Source organism: Pollicipes pollicipes, unplaced genomic scaffold (assembly GCF_011947565.3).
Source record: "Pollicipes pollicipes isolate AB1234 unplaced genomic scaffold, Ppol_2.1 Scaffold_5802;HRSCAF=6872_pilon_pilon_pilon, whole genome shotgun sequence".
NCBI classification, from domain to species: Eukaryota; Metazoa; Arthropoda; class Thecostraca; order Pollicipedomorpha; family Pollicipedidae; genus Pollicipes; species Pollicipes pollicipes.
This window is the reverse complement of record NW_023596756.1, coordinates 57,189-76,996: the sequence shown is the minus strand read 5'-3', so window position 1 is coordinate 76,996 and position 19,808 is coordinate 57,189. Positions and strand designations below refer to the sequence as shown.

General features: G+C 51.0%; 1 protein-coding gene across 2 annotated transcripts in view; it reads right to left on the bottom strand.

Annotated features, from left to right (window-relative positions):
* Positions 1–18,581, bottom strand: part of LOC119104088 (lysosomal alpha-mannosidase) — a 28,693-nt gene extending 10,112 nt beyond the window's left edge. The window contains exons 1-9 of one of the 2 annotated variants that reach the window (XM_037227765.1): positions 18,458–18,581; positions 14,202–14,304; positions 13,522–13,603; positions 12,468–12,653; positions 7,735–7,816; positions 6,425–6,548; positions 5,426–5,556; positions 2,325–2,458; positions 642–753 (exon numbers count right to left, since the gene is read on the bottom strand). In XM_037227765.1, the coding sequence (XP_037083660.1) occupies positions 642–753; positions 2,325–2,458; positions 5,426–5,556; positions 6,425–6,548; positions 7,735–7,816; positions 12,468–12,653; positions 13,522–13,603; positions 14,202–14,304; positions 18,458–18,529 (1,026 nt within the window). In that variant the 5' untranslated portion in view covers positions 18,530–18,581. Of the gene's footprint in view, positions 1–641; positions 754–2,324; positions 2,459–4,143; positions 4,278–4,765; positions 4,903–5,425; positions 5,557–6,424; positions 6,549–7,734; positions 7,817–12,467; positions 12,654–13,521; positions 13,604–14,201; positions 14,305–18,457 lie in introns of both variants that reach the window. The other variant, XM_037227764.1, reaches the window with a different exon arrangement.
* Positions 18,582–19,808: the final 1,227 nt, after the last annotated feature.

Here is a 19,808-nt window from a genome sequence, read left to right as displayed (position 1 = left end):
CACAATATAATACCTGAGATCTGGCAGCTAACGCTTTGGTTCGTTTCTCAGGCACACCTGAGATCTGGTAACTAACGCTTTTGTACGTTTTTCAGGTACAAATAAACGACAGCACCAGTGTTCGGTCATGTCTAACTGCTTTGGCAGTGAGGAGTGTTGAATCATTGGGATGACGAGAAGAAGCCGCTGAAACCACAGCTGAAACTGAACTGCTTGAGCAGGAACACGAACAACAAAAATACTACGTATACTACAAGTAATAACAATAACAATAAGTGTATTAGTAATACGAATAATGCTAATAACAATAGCGGAAACAATAGCACTGTTCATAATCCTCATAATAATGATGATTTCGTGTTGTCATCGGGGTTCCACGACGCACTCGTTTGCTGAGGCTATATGGCGTCGCCTGCCTCTCACCCTGGCAGGAAGGGCGGGCACAGTGGGGAATCGAACCCTGCACCTCTGGTTTCCCAGAGTCGCAGTGGTTAACGCACGCGCGTTTACCACAACGCTATCGCCCCGTGATCATCTCATGATAGGATAACAAGAACAACAGTAACAATAATAATAACGACAATACAGAAGGTTCCCATGCAAGAATCCCATTGCAAATATCATTTGAGTGGCATTCATACCTCGACGGTGGGCCAGACCAGTTTGGCGTCGTGCAGGGACTTGAGGTAGCAGGAAGGCGTGGAGTAGAACACGTTGACCTTCTCACCGCCGCTTTGGCGGGCGTTCACGTACCTGGAGAACAGGACCACGTCTCACCACTGAACACTTCGGATGGTGCACGACATAGGAGATTAATTCACCTGTGATGCTAGAAATGAATTAGTGATGAAAAAAACAGAACGCAACCATACTGAATTCGCAGTTTTTCGCCAAGAACGTCGTCATGCTATGACATGGCCTGTACAATTTATTGAAAGTAAACAAAGAAAGCATGAAAAATTAACCCAGGTGAACCAACCAGCTTACAGCAATTCTTTGCATTGACCTGACAAAAATACGATATTTTAGTGGTGTACTTTATGCCTTCATTGTCATAAGTATGTCTTCAACAAGCTATCATCCTGCCACAGCACTTCCCTGCACTGAACTGACAAAAACAACCACAGTAGTTTAGCGGTCTACGTTATACCTTCATTGCCATAAGTATGTGTTTAACAAGCTATCATCCTGCCAAGTCTCCCTGGAGCCGCGCTCGGCGTGAGGACGAGGTTCCAGCTTGGAGCATGCTCGCAGATCACCGCCAACAGGCCTACAGCGGTGCCAGCAAAAGAGCTCTCGGTCTTGACATTTGGCCAGAAGCGCAGAAGCCCTACGCTGCTGCATTAGCGCATCATGCTCGCGAGGGGACGGCCATAAGCGCAGAAGCCCTACGCTGCTGTATTAGCGCATCATGCTCGCGAGAGGACGGAAAGGCCCAGCTACCCTGAATTGGTACGGCCTACCTATAGACAACATCTGCACCCCCAAAAAGAGATTGCGCCACCAGGGGTACGACCCTTATGAGGCTGTGACCTCACCTGAAGAGCGGTGGGAGGGCAAAGGGCCAGTCTGAGCGTGAGAACATGCCCCTGAGTAACAAACTCCTAGCGGGCTCTTCAGCCAGGCGCGTCCACCGCGTGAAATCGTGACCTTATCCTGCTGCGTGTGTGCTATCGTGACCTGTTCCTGGCCTTAGGACCTTACGCTGCTGCGTGCAAGGTAGCCCAGTAGGACCGTCAATAAGTGCGCTTCGCCCGCCGACAGCACGATACGAGCTTGGTTTCGATTCGATCGTTGGCTACCTTTGCACATTGCGATAGCTGACCATGGTGCCTACGTTACAGCTGAGGGCAGCTTGGCAATGACGCCTATTTTAAGAAAGGGGACAGGACGCACGTCGTCGTGGACCCTTCTATGGGGCACCAGCGACTACCATGGTTATATAATGGAGCCGGGACCATGACGCTAGCAGGATTCGAACCCGGACCTTCCGCGAAGGAGCCCTGGGTTGTAACCACTCAGCTAATACCCCCCCCCCCCCCCTGATGTAGTTTAGTGCAAGTACTGCAGCGCATGCGCTGACATCAAAGGTGCGCATCAGTGATGTGTTATGAGCGCTTTGAACAATCCAGTTGCCAGTGGTTAAGAATCACTACAGCGGGCTGCCCGTAATCAGAGGCCGTGCGCGGAAAGCATCCAGAAGAACCAGGGCACTGCGCAACCCATGCACAGACCATTGCGCACATGCGCGTCTGAACAAGCTTATGCAGGGTCTTACGGACGTCTCAAAATCACTCCACTGATACAGAGAGCAATGCACTCACTTGATCAGCTTGTCAAGGTTTTTATACCAAACGTGAGCGTCCTGATACTGGAAATCGCTGCCCATTGTCATGACGATGTTGTTGCTCTTGTACCATTTACTCTGCTCCTTCGCAGCTTTCAGAAAATCGTTGACCTGTGGTCGACACCACGCTTTGATGATTTAGCCGCACTGAGCCAATTACCGTGGACCTGCACACCGCACATTGGCCAGCTTACCTGGCGGGGCAAGGCATTGTATTATGTTTTTCAGCTGAGCGGGAGTCGCTCGGCCATACATTCAGCGCCACGGTGCAGGTGTGAAGAGGCTTTGCGAGAGGACTACGGCCAAGGTGCCGTAATAGAACAATATGTTGCTATGTTTGGCGGTCTAATCCGCTGATATGGCAAAGGATCGCAAAGAATTGCTATGTTCACTATACTGTAACGAATAAGCAGGTGATCCATTTTTCAGAGCTCAACTAAACAGTATAAGACGTCCATAATCGCTGTTGATGCCCTGAGCGGTGGTGGTGTTTCACGGAGGCCTTTTGATTCAATACACGGCAAGTAGTGGGATGAAAAAATAAAACGAAAAATTAAAAAATACGGAATATATTCCGAATGACGTCAACCAATCCGACCAAACCAACAAAACTACTAAAGAAGACGACCTGACGTATGCACGTGCATTTTCATGATTTATAGTGTGACATATTCCGTCGTTGATGGTGCTCCTTCCCTAACTGTTATCCACTGTCATACGGAGTCTCGCTAACTCGATGCCCGTCTTCCACGTGAACGCACAGCTGTTCAAGCAGCTATGAGAACATAGCAACATTTCAGCACGTGTCAAACAACCGGCATGCTGCCATTCCCAAGAAACTGCCCATCCGTTGTAAATGCAAGAGGCTGCAGGACCGTACACGGCCTCTAGCAGACAATGCCAACGAGGCCAGGCGCCGTCCGGTATCTTATCTCACCCCGGTGAGGTCAACGCCTTGCAATGTGGACGGCCTCCGGACGACCGATAACAGGACGACGGTCCCACATCGGAAACCCCGACGAGCGGGCAAACATTCTCAGATAAGAACGGTGCGATGCAGCCGTCCCCAGCTGAGAACGTTCGATACAGACATGACGGATGCCCCGCGGCGGGTCGGTTGCTCGAACTGGGGACCCCGCTGGAGGGCACTGGATGGCCTCCGACACCAGCTGTTCGATGCCAGTGACCCTTCACATTCCGTGTCTAGCCACTAGTGTATAGTTTAACACAAATCACCGGGAAGATGGCGGACCATTCGGGAATGAGACGTCGATTTTTTTTTTGTATTTCTGGTACGCTTTGAGACGGTTTCAGCCTCATACTTCTGTGGCAAGGGAAGCGTTGGACGTGTCAACTGCGGCAGTGACACCAAGCTCGAATCATGCGTGGCCGTGACAGGTGTGCCTTGAAACTTGTTTGCTTGTTGTTGTCTGGTCAGGTTCAGTGGAAACTGATTCATCAGCTACCAGATGTGGGGGAATGTGCCGCCGACGTAACGGTTATGTCTGGAGGAACACTGACATCCTACAGAGAAAAGGATTGCTGTCAGATTTGGAAGCTAGCTGTATTTTGTGAACTAAACAGTGCCAGTAAATTATCGAAACGTTGTGAAATGCTGCGGCAAATTAACACCAGCAGAGCACGAAGAAGCACAAATAAAGCAGTCTGGAGATAATACAAGATGCGGACATTACCCACACAAAGCCCGTATTAATCAACAGTGTTAGTGAACCAACGCCAAATTAAGTCCCAGATAACGAGTTTTAGAGTTAATAAAACACATGAAGATGGCATACTTGATGAGCTTGTCCATGTTTTTAAACCACATGCCGGCGTCTTGATAATGAAAATCTTCTCCCATTGTCATGACAATGTGGTTCGTCTTAAACGACTTTGCCTGCTTCTTGGAATATGCAATAAAATCATCCACCTGTAAAACAATCAGGTTGCATACAACCATGAGGAGAGCGAGCTAATATGAAACCACATGCCGACGGGCTGCTCAGACAATCGCGATTTCTGCAATTCAACATTTTCCGTTAACAACTGGCCACGCTGTCCTAACTGTACGCAACTGCGCCCGAAATGCGTCAGGCAGGAGGGCACTGTCCACAGGGAGCGTGATTTTTGTAATGCCGGTGTGCTTTGCTGTAACGAATTAGCATTCGGCCCGAATAACTTATGTCATAGCGCGACTTGGAACCTTCGGCTGTTCGTCTTAAACCACCATGCTAAAATCGTGTATTTTTGCAGCTACTCGGAGTTCCAAGTGTTCAAGGAAAACGTTTGATGTTGCAATACGATAAATAACCATAGACACGCGCATTTAATTTGTCCGAGGAATTAAAAAAAACTACTTGCAATCACCGTTGCACAAAATCATCAGCCATTAACGCCGGGCCTGGCGTGCGGACCCACCTTTTCATCGACATTGTAATCTTTCAGCCGCTTGTCGTCCATGATTGGTTGGTCGTTACAATTGACGTCATAGCAGTGGCCGGGGGGCGGAGCGTAAATGTTGTAGAGGGCGCCCGTGAAAATCTCTCCAGTCTCGCCTGGGGCATCAACAGCAATTACGGCAAAACGGTCGCCACATGATAACGGAAACTAGGACGAAAGGAAGGCTATCAGGAGCTTTCAGAGCTGTCAGCTTTCAGAGCTGTCAACTTTCGGCTGTCTTGTTTGCTGGTGGGTTACTGAAGAAAGACTGTCCTGCTGGAAGTATGCACGGTACTTTATGCGGTGTTTGTGATGGGTTACATCTGTTTTAGGTAGGTTCTGGTTTGCACAAACATGCACAATGAATGAAATGGCGTTATGCTGGCATGTCATGTGTGTCAGCTCATCATATTCTATCACCTGAGAGACGTGACAAATGAGGCAGCGACGACAGTGTTCGAGCAGTTGTGCGTTGTTTGTCGAAGTCGATACTGTGTCACCTGATATCGGATTAGCTGCAGAGGGACAGTAAGAAGTGCCCTTTGCGCGCAGGACTTGGTCAAATCAGGAACATAAAGCAGAGGAAGGAGGAACACTGCATGCCGTTGCGCGGCGCCCACGGCCCGTTAGCGGCGTTACCTTCTGGTCCACATTATAATCATGCAGCCGGCGGTCATCCATGATCGGCGCGTCGTCGCAGAGGATATCGAAGCAGAAGCCGGACGGAGGCTGGTACATGTTGGGCAGCACGCCCGTGAACAACTCCGAGCCTGCGCTCCCAGCGTGTTAGAGGCTGGGCCGGATGGACCACGACCAATTCCTGGCAGTGCGCTTGGGATTCCGAGCCCGGAATGACCATGCGATGATTGCGAAGTGGGAAGAGGGTGGGCAGACGCGGATTTGAGCCTGCACACTGAGCGACGGCAGGTTCTATTTATGTATACGAGATCGGCAATGATGTGAGCCGAGGGTTGAAGCATACGCTTCATGCAACGCAGATGACGTCATAACACGTGGTCAAGTGATCAGGTCAACGCCATAACAATGTGGAAGGTGGGAACGAGAAACCGCAGTGGATAACTCCAGGGGTGATTACTCACGGGTCAAAGGCAGTTGAAATATACATGTTAAAGGGACTATGGCATACCAAACAGGGTTACACCACATAAGAGGTTTTCAACTCACAAGTTCCAACACAAAAATACTGTCGCTTTCGTAATATCGTTTTCTCACGCTTCACAATCACAAGGTCACCACATTTTTAAACAATAACTACATCGTAAAGCAGAGTGTCAACTGCTCTGTGTTAGAGCAGAGTGTTAATGTGCAGAGTTAACTCTTCAAACTTCAACTTCAACTTCAACTTCAACTTCAAAGATATCGGATTAATCTGGGGAAAAATTCCTAATACTCTTTGCGCTGGGCTCAAGAAATATTCGTCGATGAGTAATGCATTTAAAATACCGTATAAATACACTCCTAGCTCACCATAAATATCACGACACAAGAGACACTGATAGAGTGGTGCGCGAAGCACAATTTGTTAACTCATAGCTTAATGCAGGCTGTAGAGAAGTAAATGACTATCCTGACACCCGAGTACGCAGCGATTGGGAGAAGGGCGCACAGAGAACTGACCAAGGTCCTGACTGGCAAGCCACACCATCTCCATCTCCGAGGCGTTCATCCGCCGCTTCTTGTCGTCGTAGTCCAGACGGCCGAAGAAATAGCCGTCGAAACCCATCTGGGCAAACATGTTCGCCTGCGGAAAGGCAGATCCAATCAGATCGGAGGCGAGCATTGACAGATCCAATCAGATCGGAGGTGTGCATGGTCAGATCCAATCAGATCGGAGGTGGGCATGACCACCTCGGCACTGCTAACCTAAACAAATCGCATCGTCCATCAAGAACAGCCAGAACGCATGCCTGTTTCGTTGAGTTGCGTTCAAACTGAAGAAACAATGGCGTCCGCACCGACCTCCGTCCAACTTTTTCTTGGAGCCCTGCCCCATTCAGGAAGCAAAATCACAGTGATTGGAGTACACAGCATCACGAAACTATAGCGTGCACTTGCATACACACACACACACACACACACACACACACACACACACACACACACACACACACACACACACACACACACACACACACACACACACACACACACACACACACACACACACACACACACACACACACACACACACACACACACACACACACACACACACACACACACACACACACACACATATATATATATATATATATATATATATATATATATATATAGCACATATTACATGTCACATATTCACGGGCAAAATAGTCCACCTTAATATTCCACTCTCCAAACATGTTACAATGTTAAAACCTGGGGATCATATACAATATCGCAGGGCAACATTCCGTCACGAAGCCACTCGCATATTTCTGAGCCATGGCGCTGCTTAATAGTGCACTTCAGCGAACCCTGTACTAGAGGAACAGCTTACCATGGTGCAGTCTCCGTGTGTACGTCAGCGGATCCTGGACCGGAGGAGCGTCTCACAATGATGCTTTCCCCGTGTGTACGTCAGCGGATCCTGGACCGGAAGAGCGTCTCACCATGATGCCGTCCCCGTGTGTACGTCAGCGGACCGTGCACCGGAGGAGCGTCTCACCATGATGCCGTCCCCGTGTGTACGTCAGCGGATCCTGGACCGGAGGAGCGTCTCACCATGATGCCGTCCCCGTGTGTACGTCAGCGGACCGTGCACCGGAGGAGCGTCTCACCATGATGCCGTCCCCGTGTGTGCGTCAGCGGACCGTGCACCGGAGGAGCGTCTCACCCTGATGCCGTCCCCGTGTGTACGTCAGCGGACCGTGCACCGGAGGAGCGTCTCACCCTGATGCCGTCCCCGTGTGTACGTCAGCGGATCCAGGACCGGAGGGCCGTCTCACCTGCTCCTTGGTGTGTCCGAACGGGTCGATCTGCCAGGCCACCCGAGGAATACCGCACGGCCCGAAGTGGTCGAACAGCGTCCTGGAACATGACGGCATCGGAGGCTGCGCTGGCGATCAACCGCCAATTCAACTCCCCGGTAAGATTTGGGGCTTGGTATGATGTCTAACGCGGGCGACTTGCGGAGCGAGTCTGCCACTGCCACTCAAACAGCAAGCGCGCTAAAAACCATCACACAGCAGACTTGTGCTCTCTGCCTGCAGCACTGTACTCAAACAGCAAGTGTGCTATTCACCATCACGCAGCAGGCTTTTGCTGTCTGCATGCAGCACTGCTGCTCAAACAGCAAGTGCGCTAATAACCATCACACGGCAGGCTTGTGCTCTCTGTCTGCAGGTGCCGAAGCCTCTTCAAGCGGAATGCAGCGCAGCTCCTTGCGTGCGGAGCCACTTATATTTCGTATTTCAGGTCCATCGAGTTCCTCGGACCGCCATCTCGTGAGCTACTGTCATTTCGTAAGCTACTATCCTGCACACCCATGCTGAGGGGGTATCGAACCCAGCGTACCTGCCCTGGGCGTGCAACATGCGCGATTATGGTCACGTTTTGAAGTGGCCAAGAAAGCCGCCACTATAGGATCTCCGCCTTCTTACTACATGCTACAGAGCCATCAGAGCATTACCTCTGCCTCCTCAGTACATTCTGCACATATAGCCGTGCCTGACGGGCTCCCTCGCCGCTGACAGCCCCCACCACGCCGCGGTGCGGAGACAATGGGCGCCTTTTGTTTCGCAAAGGTTGTACTGGAATCCGTTTTCATAAGGCTCACGGCTTTAAGTGTGTGACAATAAAAACGATAAAAAACAGCGCACTGGCTATTAACGTTTTAGTGAAGTAAAGCGGCAGCAATTGGATTTACTTATCACAAACGACAGTTACCGGAATCGTTTTGAAAATGGCTGCTTTGAGGACGCAATGTCAGTTTCAAGACCTTGTCCTATTTAGATGTATTCTTTCAACTTCGTGCGCCAAACACCGTTTTCGCAAAGAATATCCTGGGCGGGCTATGGACAAACATATTCATTGACGACATGTCCACGGACTCGTTCGCAGATGGATGAAAGCGGTCTTGCCCGTCTAAGCGAATTACCGCACGTGGCTATGGCACAGAAGGCTCGACTATTTTCGTGCTAGGTAGCAATAAAGGGCATCGCTACATCATGCTTCGACCTTTGCTGATATTCCGGTTTGTCATTGCGCGATTGCAGAAGTTTTTTTAGTATGCGTAGCGCAACGGTAAGATGACTCCAAGGTGGCGGCATGGTGGCCATGCAATTTTATAAGCTGCGGGCAGAAGCGTGTCGCGCGTCCAGTTGAAATTTGCGACCATTCTCAGCCTGTTAAAAAAAATAAGTGCATCAGGTCATCACCCCTTGCATCTCTGTCAATATTGTATCTACATATCCAGGAACGCGAGAAAAAGGGTCCAGGGAGCTAGGGTGCTGAGCCATCGCCCCCGCCCCCCTCAGCTTTCTGAGAATCTAAGATTGACCCTTCGGATGTAGACTGGAAAGAAGAAAAAGCAAATTCACTCTGCCTCCCTCGAACTTGAGAGGGAGCCCATTATCTTGCAGTTACCAACTAATCAGCGCTCGATGTGGGGTTATCTGACATGATAAAGTGAACCCCTGAAGTCGTGGCCATCAGCTTCACAGTGCTCTGTGCGGAAGGACGTTGAAGGCTGGTGCGCTCTACAAGAAGGACGTGTGCTCCCCAGCTCGGACCTATCGCCGGGACACCCAGAGACCGCGATGCTCTGCAGCGATCGAAAACTCCGGAAGTGGGCGTTGTGCGTGGGCTACGAAAATGTACTATTTGACTTCATGCAGATACTGGGATGGATTCTCAAAATTTCGCTCGAATCGTCGTTAGAACGTGACAGTGATGAATCAAAAGACGTGGATTCTGCCTACGTGTTGAAAGTTATCCGACATCATCACCAGGCACTGGCTTTTTTGACGTTGTTGTTTGATGTCATGATGCTCTGCGGAGTGAAGAAAAAGAGCTGGCGCCTGATCGCGCCCTGGCTGATTTTCAATGCCATAGTTGTGTTTATCAGCCTCTTCGTAACAATCGCCGGCCTCGCAAGCGTCGTTCACGATCGTGATGTGTCATCAATCACACTGATGACGACCCTGCTCTGTGCTGTCATTTTCAAATGCTGCTGGTATGTAGTGGTGCTCATATACTGCTGGAGAGTCCCTGCGACTACCGTCGAAGAAGTAGCCTACCCCGAAGTAAGCCTCCTAGGACAGAAGGACAAGAACAGCCCGGCAGCGAGGTGACCCCAGCGCCTTGGGCACACGTCGATGCGCCAAATTCTAATGTGGCAGCCGCCACGGCCGTAACTCCGCGACATCTGCAGGAATGACGTGGGTGACGCAACACCCAGCCCCGCTCGGACAGACAAAGGTGCCGACGGCCGCTCTCGGACAGTGCCGACGGCCCCGCTCGGACAGACCGAGGTGCCGACGCGCTCCCAGAGACAAGCTAGGTCTGCTGTTTCCACATTCTCTACAGCACAGCCCAGTGCAGCGATGGGCGCAACGGCCTTTTGTCTAAATCGAATTTCGAGTTACGGCCCAGCTTGAGGTGGAAGTCCAGCACCTCTCCGCCAGCAGCTGTGTTATGTTCAGTCTCGTACTTAGAAGTTTCGAGTCCTACGCTGTAGAGTTTCCGAAAATGGTCAACTGTGTGCAAAGCGTGTAAATCCCTTAGGTACGTAACCATACTTTTTGTAAATATTCTGAAGTGTGTGCTGATCATGGCGACATGATATAAATAGGTTGCCGCCCACATCCTAGCCATAGGGTCACATCTGTAAACGTGACTGCTGTTCCCATCGCGGTTGATGGATATTGTATCGACTAGCGGTTAAGATGCGTAAGCCACATGTACAGGGTTCGATTCCCCGCGATGCCCGGCCTTTCTGCCAGAGTGAGAGGCAAGCGACGCCACAGAGCCTCGGCAGTTGAGCGAGTCGTAAAGCGCCCATGACGACAAATTGCTTCTATATATTGCTTATTTGCGACAGTGATTTAGCTTTTTCATCAATAAGCGCCGAGCACTCAGGCAACTATCAGCCAGTATCCATCCTACCAACGGTTGCCCAGATTGAACAACGCGCTGCGTATGAGCCACTGCCAGACCAATCAGAATCCGCTGATAGCCAGCGATTAGCGGCGTACGGGTGCTAATCTAACGCCATCTAGAGTATAATACAGGAAGTAATGCTGAAATTTTCTTCCACCAGGTAATGTTAGCAGGCAGTATGATGACATCATACCGGACAAGAAATGACAAATGTAGTTCACCCATTTAATCAGCCGGGCGTTTCCACGCATGCACGGAGAACGGGTCAAACACCCGCCAAAGTCCGTCTCGGATCATGATCTGCTGCGTCGCACGTGCCTATCCAGCACTTACTTTATCAAACCCGATCTTTTTCTATCACAATCGCCCACATGCCGTCTAAATGATTGTCAGAAAGCCCTGCTAACGGTATTCCAATAAATCGCAGCAGGACAACACACCTAATGAACAGAGTGCTATGTACAACATGACAAGATGTCGCAAGCTCATTTGAACACAACATATTTGCATTGTACTTCTTTATGCCCAGCCTATCCACGAAATGTCCAGCCACTCGTTCTTATGTATATACATTGTATACCATAACACATTCATCTGTCTCAAATGATAACTCCTGCGTTATTAAAGATATTTCTCTGATATTCAGAGCCAATCTAAACTCTGATTTGTAATTTAACGGCAAAGGATGGTAAAGAAATCAAGTAAATAAGTTAATTATCGGCAGTTTTGGCCCTTTGGTCTGGTTACGTCAAGATTAGCAATATTGCCAGCAATCATACAACACAACTCGGAAAGACACAGCGTTCGATTTGAGTTCGAAGGATGGAGTCGCGTTTTCTTCTTGAATTTTGAACCGAACATCATCGATGGCTGTTGGTCGCGACCGCTAAACTGACCAGGAGCGACACGAGCAGCGCGCATCCTCTTCACACCAAACACCGTTTGCTTCGCCTCAGCTGCGTTCCACAGACACCGTTCTCAGATACCTATGTTGCGCTGAATGGCGTGAGCGCACGCATGGCTCAAAATCAAGTGGGAACCAAGTGAGAACGGTGAGAAAAATTGAGAGTGGAATCAAATAAGAACAAGATTAAGTGAGAGACCGTCAAGCGATTCATCCTGACGTCATCCAGGGCAGATTTGGTTTTGGACACGTGCTGGGCGCTAAATGTTCCCAACTCATTCCGAGCGGCATGTGCCATCACGTCATGCTGAGCAGCATGTGCTCTCACGTCATGTCTCTTCACCTCAATCCGAGGGACGCTTGTCCTAACACATCCCAAACAAACGAACGCCCTCATCCCACTGCGGCTCCATTCAGAGCAACCCTGTCTTCAGCTGACATCGAGCTAAACATGCTCACATCCCATGCCGAGCCACAGAAGCTCCGACATCATATCGAGTGGAAAGTTCTCACCCATTTCCGGGCGACATATTGGTCGCCTTGTACCGAACGACATTTGGAAGGCATATGGAGAACTTTGCTCAGCTAACCTAAACCCACGCGACGAGACTCTGTGTTCTCAGGGTCACGAACGACATGTGTTCTCACCTCACCCCGAGCGACAAATGTTCTCACCTCATGCCGAGCGACATTTGGTCGATGACGGCGTTGTAGTGGACGCAGGCCTCGTCGTTCATGCTCCAGCCGCCGCCGATAAACTCGAGCCGTCCCTCGTTGACGAGGTTCTCCACAGTGGCGATCGTCTGCTCGTCCTGCTGCAGGTACCAGCGCCAGAAGAACGCCGTCTCCACGTATATGAAACTGAAACGAAGGTTCGCGTCTCACTATCATTGGTGCCCTGTTGGCCAGGTGGGCGAATCGGCCCCGGGAAACAAGACGTAACTGTATTCAGCCTGGCTGGAGGACACCAATGCTTAGACTGCACGGGCCGAACGGTCGGACGACAGACGGAGGACAGCCTAGGCGGTATAAGGATTCAGATGGGAGACAAACGCATCTTCAGGCTGGGGGCGGACGAACATCTTGATACCAGGTGAACGAGTAGGCAGAGGGAAGGTAATCGATCGCGTCTGCGCTACATTTAAGACCATTCAAAGCAAGGTTAATTGCCAAGCCTACGTGTGCGTTTTGTGTACGGGAAAGCCTGTGGGCGGATGAAGCCGACGACTGAAGTCACGTCGATTGAAACCGATGTGATGTGTTCTTTGCAAGTACCAGACAGCTCTTGAAGTCTACTCCGAAGCAATAACCGCAAGTTTTGCGTAAGTGTTTGTGTAATGAATGCAAAGCACGCATCTCTCTATATGTTTTAACAACAATTTTGCAGCATACGCATGGTTTATCGTACGTCGCCTTAAGGGATAGATATCGTCGCATTTAGGATGATTCAGGTGATAATGGTATGTCTAATTTCTCAGAACCCATATCGCTTGCTTTGCCCACAATCAACCAAGGAGCACTATGAGGATTTAACTGGCAGAGAATCACCTGACTCTGAACCACACGGGAACAAATGTAGAATGACACTCAAAACCACTCCGTCGTAACGATCAAATGTATAATGACACTTAAGACCACTCCGTCGTTACGATTAAATGTATAATGACACCCAAGACCACTCCGTCGTTACGATCAAACTGCACAACCGGTTCTCTTCGAACCATGTTACCGTTTCTCTGGATCCTTGACCAGCTCTTGTATCACCGAGTCCAGGATATACTGAACGCCAGCCCGCTGGATCTCAGACTTGGCTGAAACGGCCGCATCGGTGACGTCATACACTGAACGCTAGCCCACTGGATCTCACGCTCGGCTGAAATGGCCGCACCAGTGAGAGGAAGGGGGAGCGGCAAAGGAGACAGATGCCCCCTGCCTGCCAACAGCAGGACGCAAGAGTAGGTTCTTTCCCACTCAAAATTTTTGGAGAGCCCTTCCGAGTCAGCTGAAGACTTTGCAGGTACACATGTCTCGCCTAAATGCAGGACAACGAGGCCTCAATAACTAAAAGAGGTACCAAATCCGGCTCAGAATGCTCTTGCCTGCATCAAGTAGCCCGTTTTCTGGATCTGATGTCCTCAAGAGGCCCTTTCGCTGATTCTGGAGGCCTTCGTTATGAATAAGCAGTTCTTTGCTCTGGACTAGGAGGTTCGCCCTCATATAAGGAGGCTCTTTTCTGAACCAGGAGGACCTCTCATGCATCAGAAGGTCGCTGCTTCGAACCATGATGCCCTGTTTTGAGATAATTAGTCTATTAATATAATAACATAAAATAAAAATAATAAAAACATAAAAATAATATATAAAAAGCGCGCTGCCTGCGCACCGCGCGAACACGCGGTCAGTTCTAACCTCCGTAGAAGTACTGGTCGACGGTCTTCAGCCAGCCCACGTCGTCGTGTGTGTGTGGTACCAGGTGCACGTTCAACATGTCCTGCTTACCCGCCGGACATTTCTGAAACATAGCCATGTTCTCATGTCTGAAGGGTAGCGCACCCACACTTCTTGCAGCTTGCCGTGTTGCGGCGTATGCAGTACGTGTTTCACATCGCCGCATCATGACGCCTTGTTCGGCCGATCCCCGGCCGTCCCCCGACCTCTTCACTGCGCCACAGCCGTCCGTGAGCGGCGATGGCTTCTCGGGCGGCGCTCTTATCTCGGCGACCACTTCTGCAGGGGTCATTGACCACTTCCTGCAGGGGTCATTGACCACTTCCCGCAGGGGTCATTGACCGTTACGTGCAGCGGAGAGCGAATCAGCAGCGCGTGAGTGGTCTGTGCGGCTTATCGCAACACCTGCGTGGTGCCTCTGTTTGCTTCTACGCAAGCCAGCACAAGCGAACTGCGGGCTGCTCCGAGGGGCGTGAGGCCAGGGGCTTTATCGTAGGGCGAAAGCCCCACTTAGCGCAGACTGGGATCAAAAGCCACGCCTGCAAACAACCCATCAATAGATCACGTAAATTGTCCGGTGCATTAGCGAGGAACTTTATCAACATAGATAAGGCAGTAGTGTTTGCCTTACTCTTCGGAGAAAAGCAGGACAATGGAGATATAGTTGGATTGATATTTCGGCAACATACCCGTATCGAAACAATAGCAGAAGTGAATCCGAAATTGCACTGGCAATTTGAAATACACGTCGAATTATGAATTGAATTAATACTGTCGAGTTCTATAATTCATACTATAATTAATACTGTCGAATTCTATAATTCATACTATAATTAATACTGTCGAATTCAAAATTCCACTGGCTATTTTGAATTCTGGAATATACATGGACTACAAACATAAAGACGAAGGAATGTAAATGAACTACAAATATTTCCAATACCAATATCTGAAAATAGTAATATTCCAACCTGAAAATGAAACAAGGCCAAAAGAATAGCAAACTTCACCGTCCCCAGCCATCTTCCGCTTCCTGCATGGGATACCTGCGGAGACGCTGCGCAGGCCCATTTGGTCACCTAACCGCCATCTTATAGTGTACCCCTGACACATTTCCATCCACCCAGCCTGAGCCTGAATCATGAGGGTGCAAAGGTTGCTTCTCAGTCTCTTGTTTAAAATGTAAGCCGTGTTGCACACGAGCGGACTTTCCATACTTTTTCGTTGTCTTATACAGTATCTTAAGGTCGCATCCTTAAGGTCAACAAGGCCAAGGTCAATACTCTGTCGTGACGAACCATCACCTCGTTTTCCATTTTCATTCTACAGCGATCGTACTCACGCTAACCCACACGACAAATGTGTTCATCCCCTCGGACCTCTTGTAGGCGGGGTTACCAAGCACACCGATTTTACGATCTAAGTACAGTTTTACCCTGCTCGTGTCACATTCCCACTCACATGCATCGTCAAAGTCAACGGGTGTCCCCATCCACACACCTGACGTGACTCCAAACCTACACAGCATATACTTACCAAACAGGTATCTTGTGACCATATTTGGCCGCTATCCGGGCCCCTCCCTGGATAGATAGTCGTCAGGCACCTAAGACGTCGTCGCACCAGAGCTGGTTCATGGCGCCCACCTCACCCGGTCCCGACCGGCCACTGACCTTACAAGTTCAAGGTCGCGCCGACCTTCAAGCGCTCGATGCTATCGTACCCTTCCTGGAGTTGATGGCGGATTCGTGCTCGGAATGGCATAATTAGCGGATCCAAGCGTGTTGCAGCCAGTAACATACCCATTTCGGCTGATGTATTGATGGTACATGTCAACACTATCGGCAATGGCGGTGGCTGTGGCCGGCGGTATGGTGGTCGGCTGTTGTAACAGATCGCCGGATTGGCACCGTGCTGGTCCGGTCAGCGGTGACTCGGCGCTGGTCCGGTCAGCGGTGACTCGGCGCTGGTCCGGTCAGCGGTGACTCGGCGCTGGTCCGGTCAGCGGTGACTCGGCGCTGGTCCGGTCAGCGGTGACTCGGCGCTGGTCCGGTCGGCGGTGACTCGGCGCTGGTCCGGTCGGCGGTGACTCGGCGCTGGTCCGGTCAGCGGTGACTCGGCGCTGGTCCGGTCAGCGGTGACTCGGCGCTGACCCGTTCGGCGGTGACCTGATGCTGGTCCGGTCAGTGTGCCCGGCAGTGTGCATGCCTCGGGGCAGCTGAACCGAGGTGACCTGACCGAGGTCGCGTAGGAAAGCCAGGGAGTCCTACCTAACCGTTGGGAAGGGAAGGCCAGGCGACCACGGATGTAACAGCATATCATGGGACCTACCTTGAGAAAACAAGTGATCAATGTCTTAACTTTAACGGCTTAACCTGCACTGGAAAAGGACAGGTGGCGATGTCTGGCCCATGCAGGCACTGCAACTAAAACTCTAAAGCTCTAAAAAAACTAAAGCTCATGACTACTAAACTAAAAACTAAAGCTCATGACTAGGCACCGGCCCAGTGTGGCCTCTAACGGGCGTTGAGCCGCGAGTATGGCCATAATTCAACATGCATTGGAAGCGCGTCAGCGAGAGCACCAGTTGTATGCACCACTTACTCACTGAAACCTTCGGACGCCCGCAGTATCGACATAAAGCTGATGCTGGCAGTCCATGGCGGGCAGGCAACCCGCGCGTCGCGTTCCGTTTTTGAAAGAAAAAATATTGGCACCGCCTCTGTCAATACGGCCCGCCCGACCGGCAGGCAAGTCATGCAATTACTACGTTTGCACGCGACACTAAACAGCCTGCGAACGTGAACACGCATAGGCATTTGAACGTTGCGGTGAGGCGTCCATGGCTGTGACGGCAGACAGAGCTGGCTGGAGCAGACAGCACGGTTGGACAGCAGGGCCGATGGCTGTAAGGTCGGGTCTACTGGGTTCATGCGTTCATTGCATCATTCTAATGGCTTTATGCTTCAAGCAGCGTCAGAGCGGTCCATTAAAATTGTGCAGGCCAAAAATGACCTGTTGACCAAAATATAAAAATAAGCCATATGCTGAACAGGGCTGTTTTAACAAGTTAAAGGTTTTCATTCGCAATTTTCATACCGTGTGCAAATCCCAACAATTATCCAAAACGACCATGAACTTCACAATAGTGCACGATATCTTGAGTGCGCTAGAATCACCCAAAGCTTAAGAAATACGCATGCACGACATGACATATGGCAATACGAAAAAAATAAAAATAGCGTGCCGAAATGTTGACCAAGTGACTGGAAAGTTAATGAAGTTGATTTGAGCATAGCATCTCGTAAGTACTGCAGTTTCACTCCCCAATGTCTTTTCTTTTAATGGCAGGTCCTGATAGCTCACCAATCATGTGTTTGAAATTTGTTTCCAAGATGGGACACCCTTTATTGGTATATCAGGCGATATGCGTGACAGTTGACAAGTTTGTCCAAGCCTCTGTGTGGGCAGCACGATGGCATGTTGTTGTTCAGCCGTGTTATTCCTGTCCCGTGTTGTCACGGCCCCCGGTTGCTCAGCGCGCAGACCGGCCTCCGTGGATCATCTCTGCCGCGCAGGGGACCTTCAGCAGAAACACGTGACTGTACAGCAACGGTGGGCCGACAAACGGGCCGGGTCTTTTCTTAGACGAAAACCGCAGGTTTGCGGCAGGTCATGTTCCGCGCTGTTGTCATTTTTACGTCCACCTCTCACTCAGTTTGGGGATGTACTTGTGACTGTTAGATCACGTCGCGTTACATAATTGTTACATCATGTGTACGCGATTGTAAGTTCCGGCTTTTCGGTTACTACTGTCCGACAGCTTAGCTCATACTTTAAACAAAGAAGAGCGACGTGCGCAAACGATGCATGACAATAGGCCGTTGGCATCAACACCCTTGGAATTGGATTTGAGATTGGTTAAAAACAATGGGGGTCAGGTGTGGGGTTGGCTCGAGCTTGTAAAAGGCCCGGAGGAGCCAGAGCGGGAATCCACTTTGCATACCGGGCGTCGGGATCAGTGTGAACTGTGCTCGACTGGAACTGCGCACACATCTGCAGCTGAGGGCACGCCAAGGCCACCAACACACGGAAATCACTAATGGGTTCTCGCCCCTAGGCTTGTTATATAGCCCGCGTACCCGTCCGTGCCCAATTGGCGAGACACACGCTGGGCAGCACGTGATCTGAGGACGGACCGGCCGGTCATAACTCACGTCGTATCCACAGATCTGCTCCCGCGGGGCGGCCAGAGCGGCCGCCGCCATCGCCAGCACCCTCAGCCACATCTTGATCCACGTATGGTACCGCCGTTCCCCGCGCACCCTCTCTGCCGCCGGCTCCGCCAGCGACTGCCCGCATCTGTGCAGGGGCAGACCGTATCTCGCCGGGGTCTGGTATCGGTCACACGGGCCGATGGGGGGGGGGGGACGGTGGGGGGGGGGGGGGGGGGGGGGGGGGGGGGCGGTGTCCTGTGTCCCGCTACCGCGCCGCAACCACTGATAGGCACAGCAGGGGCGGTGCCAGGCAGCGAATACGGGGGTGATATGACGCCGCGGTCTGTCCAAGGGCGGGCCCAGGCGGTACGGTATGGGATAAGGTCAGGTAACTTCTGTGACGGGATGGACAACATGCCCACATTTGGCGATGTAGGTGTAAAGGCCATAGATCGCTCAAAAACAAAGCCACAAGACAGACGTCACGTGTCACCGAAGAGAACGACACCACGCACCAGCATCCAGGGGCGCCTTGCATGGTTAACTCGCGTGGTATCCACAGAGCGCGCGGTGCCAGTGTAAACACGAGGGTCACGTTTGGGGCGGCATGGACTGGTGATGAGTGAGTCAACGGCATCTGGCCGCGCACGCCGACTGGCTAACAGAACAGCAGCACCACTCGTCAATGCTGACACAGCAATGCAGCTCAGATCAGCAGCTCGTCCAAACACCAATCGACAACCAGGTCGATGATACTTCGCTGCCGGACCGCCTTGTTCTCATTGGCGCGGAGGGGAGACAAACCTCTGCGTCTTTTGAGGGCGTTCTCCGAGCCTGCTATCCCCTTGGTCGATGAACCTAAAGGAAACCCTTCTCTTTTCGCCGACTTAAAGCCTGGCGTATGCGCGTCGCCCCGTTTTGTCATTCTTATCATATCAAAACCATGTTCAACTATGTTCGCGTGTCAGTTTTTCGTCGTTGCTTGCGTGCTCTCTCGATTTTCTTTTTTGCAGCTGCTGCTCATCATGAAGTTTTTTCATACGCATATTGTACAAGGCCGGAAGAGCTCACTGGACAATACTGCGCGTTTAACAATGCACCTACAGGTGTTGCCACCCGACGGAGGACGCCGTGCTCGACGCTGTGGATTGGATACCGGGCGATGTGGCCAAGGGAGCAATATCATCAGTTCCTGCCGTGGGCTTAAGCAAAGCCTTCGAAGGTGTCGACCACGGTGTCCAGAACAGGCCAACGTCGCACGATTTGACAGCAAACGCCGTTTTGGTTTAAGAGCCATCTGAGCGGGCGAATGCGGGTGGTAAGAGGCAGTGCCGACTCACCCCGAAGCAGT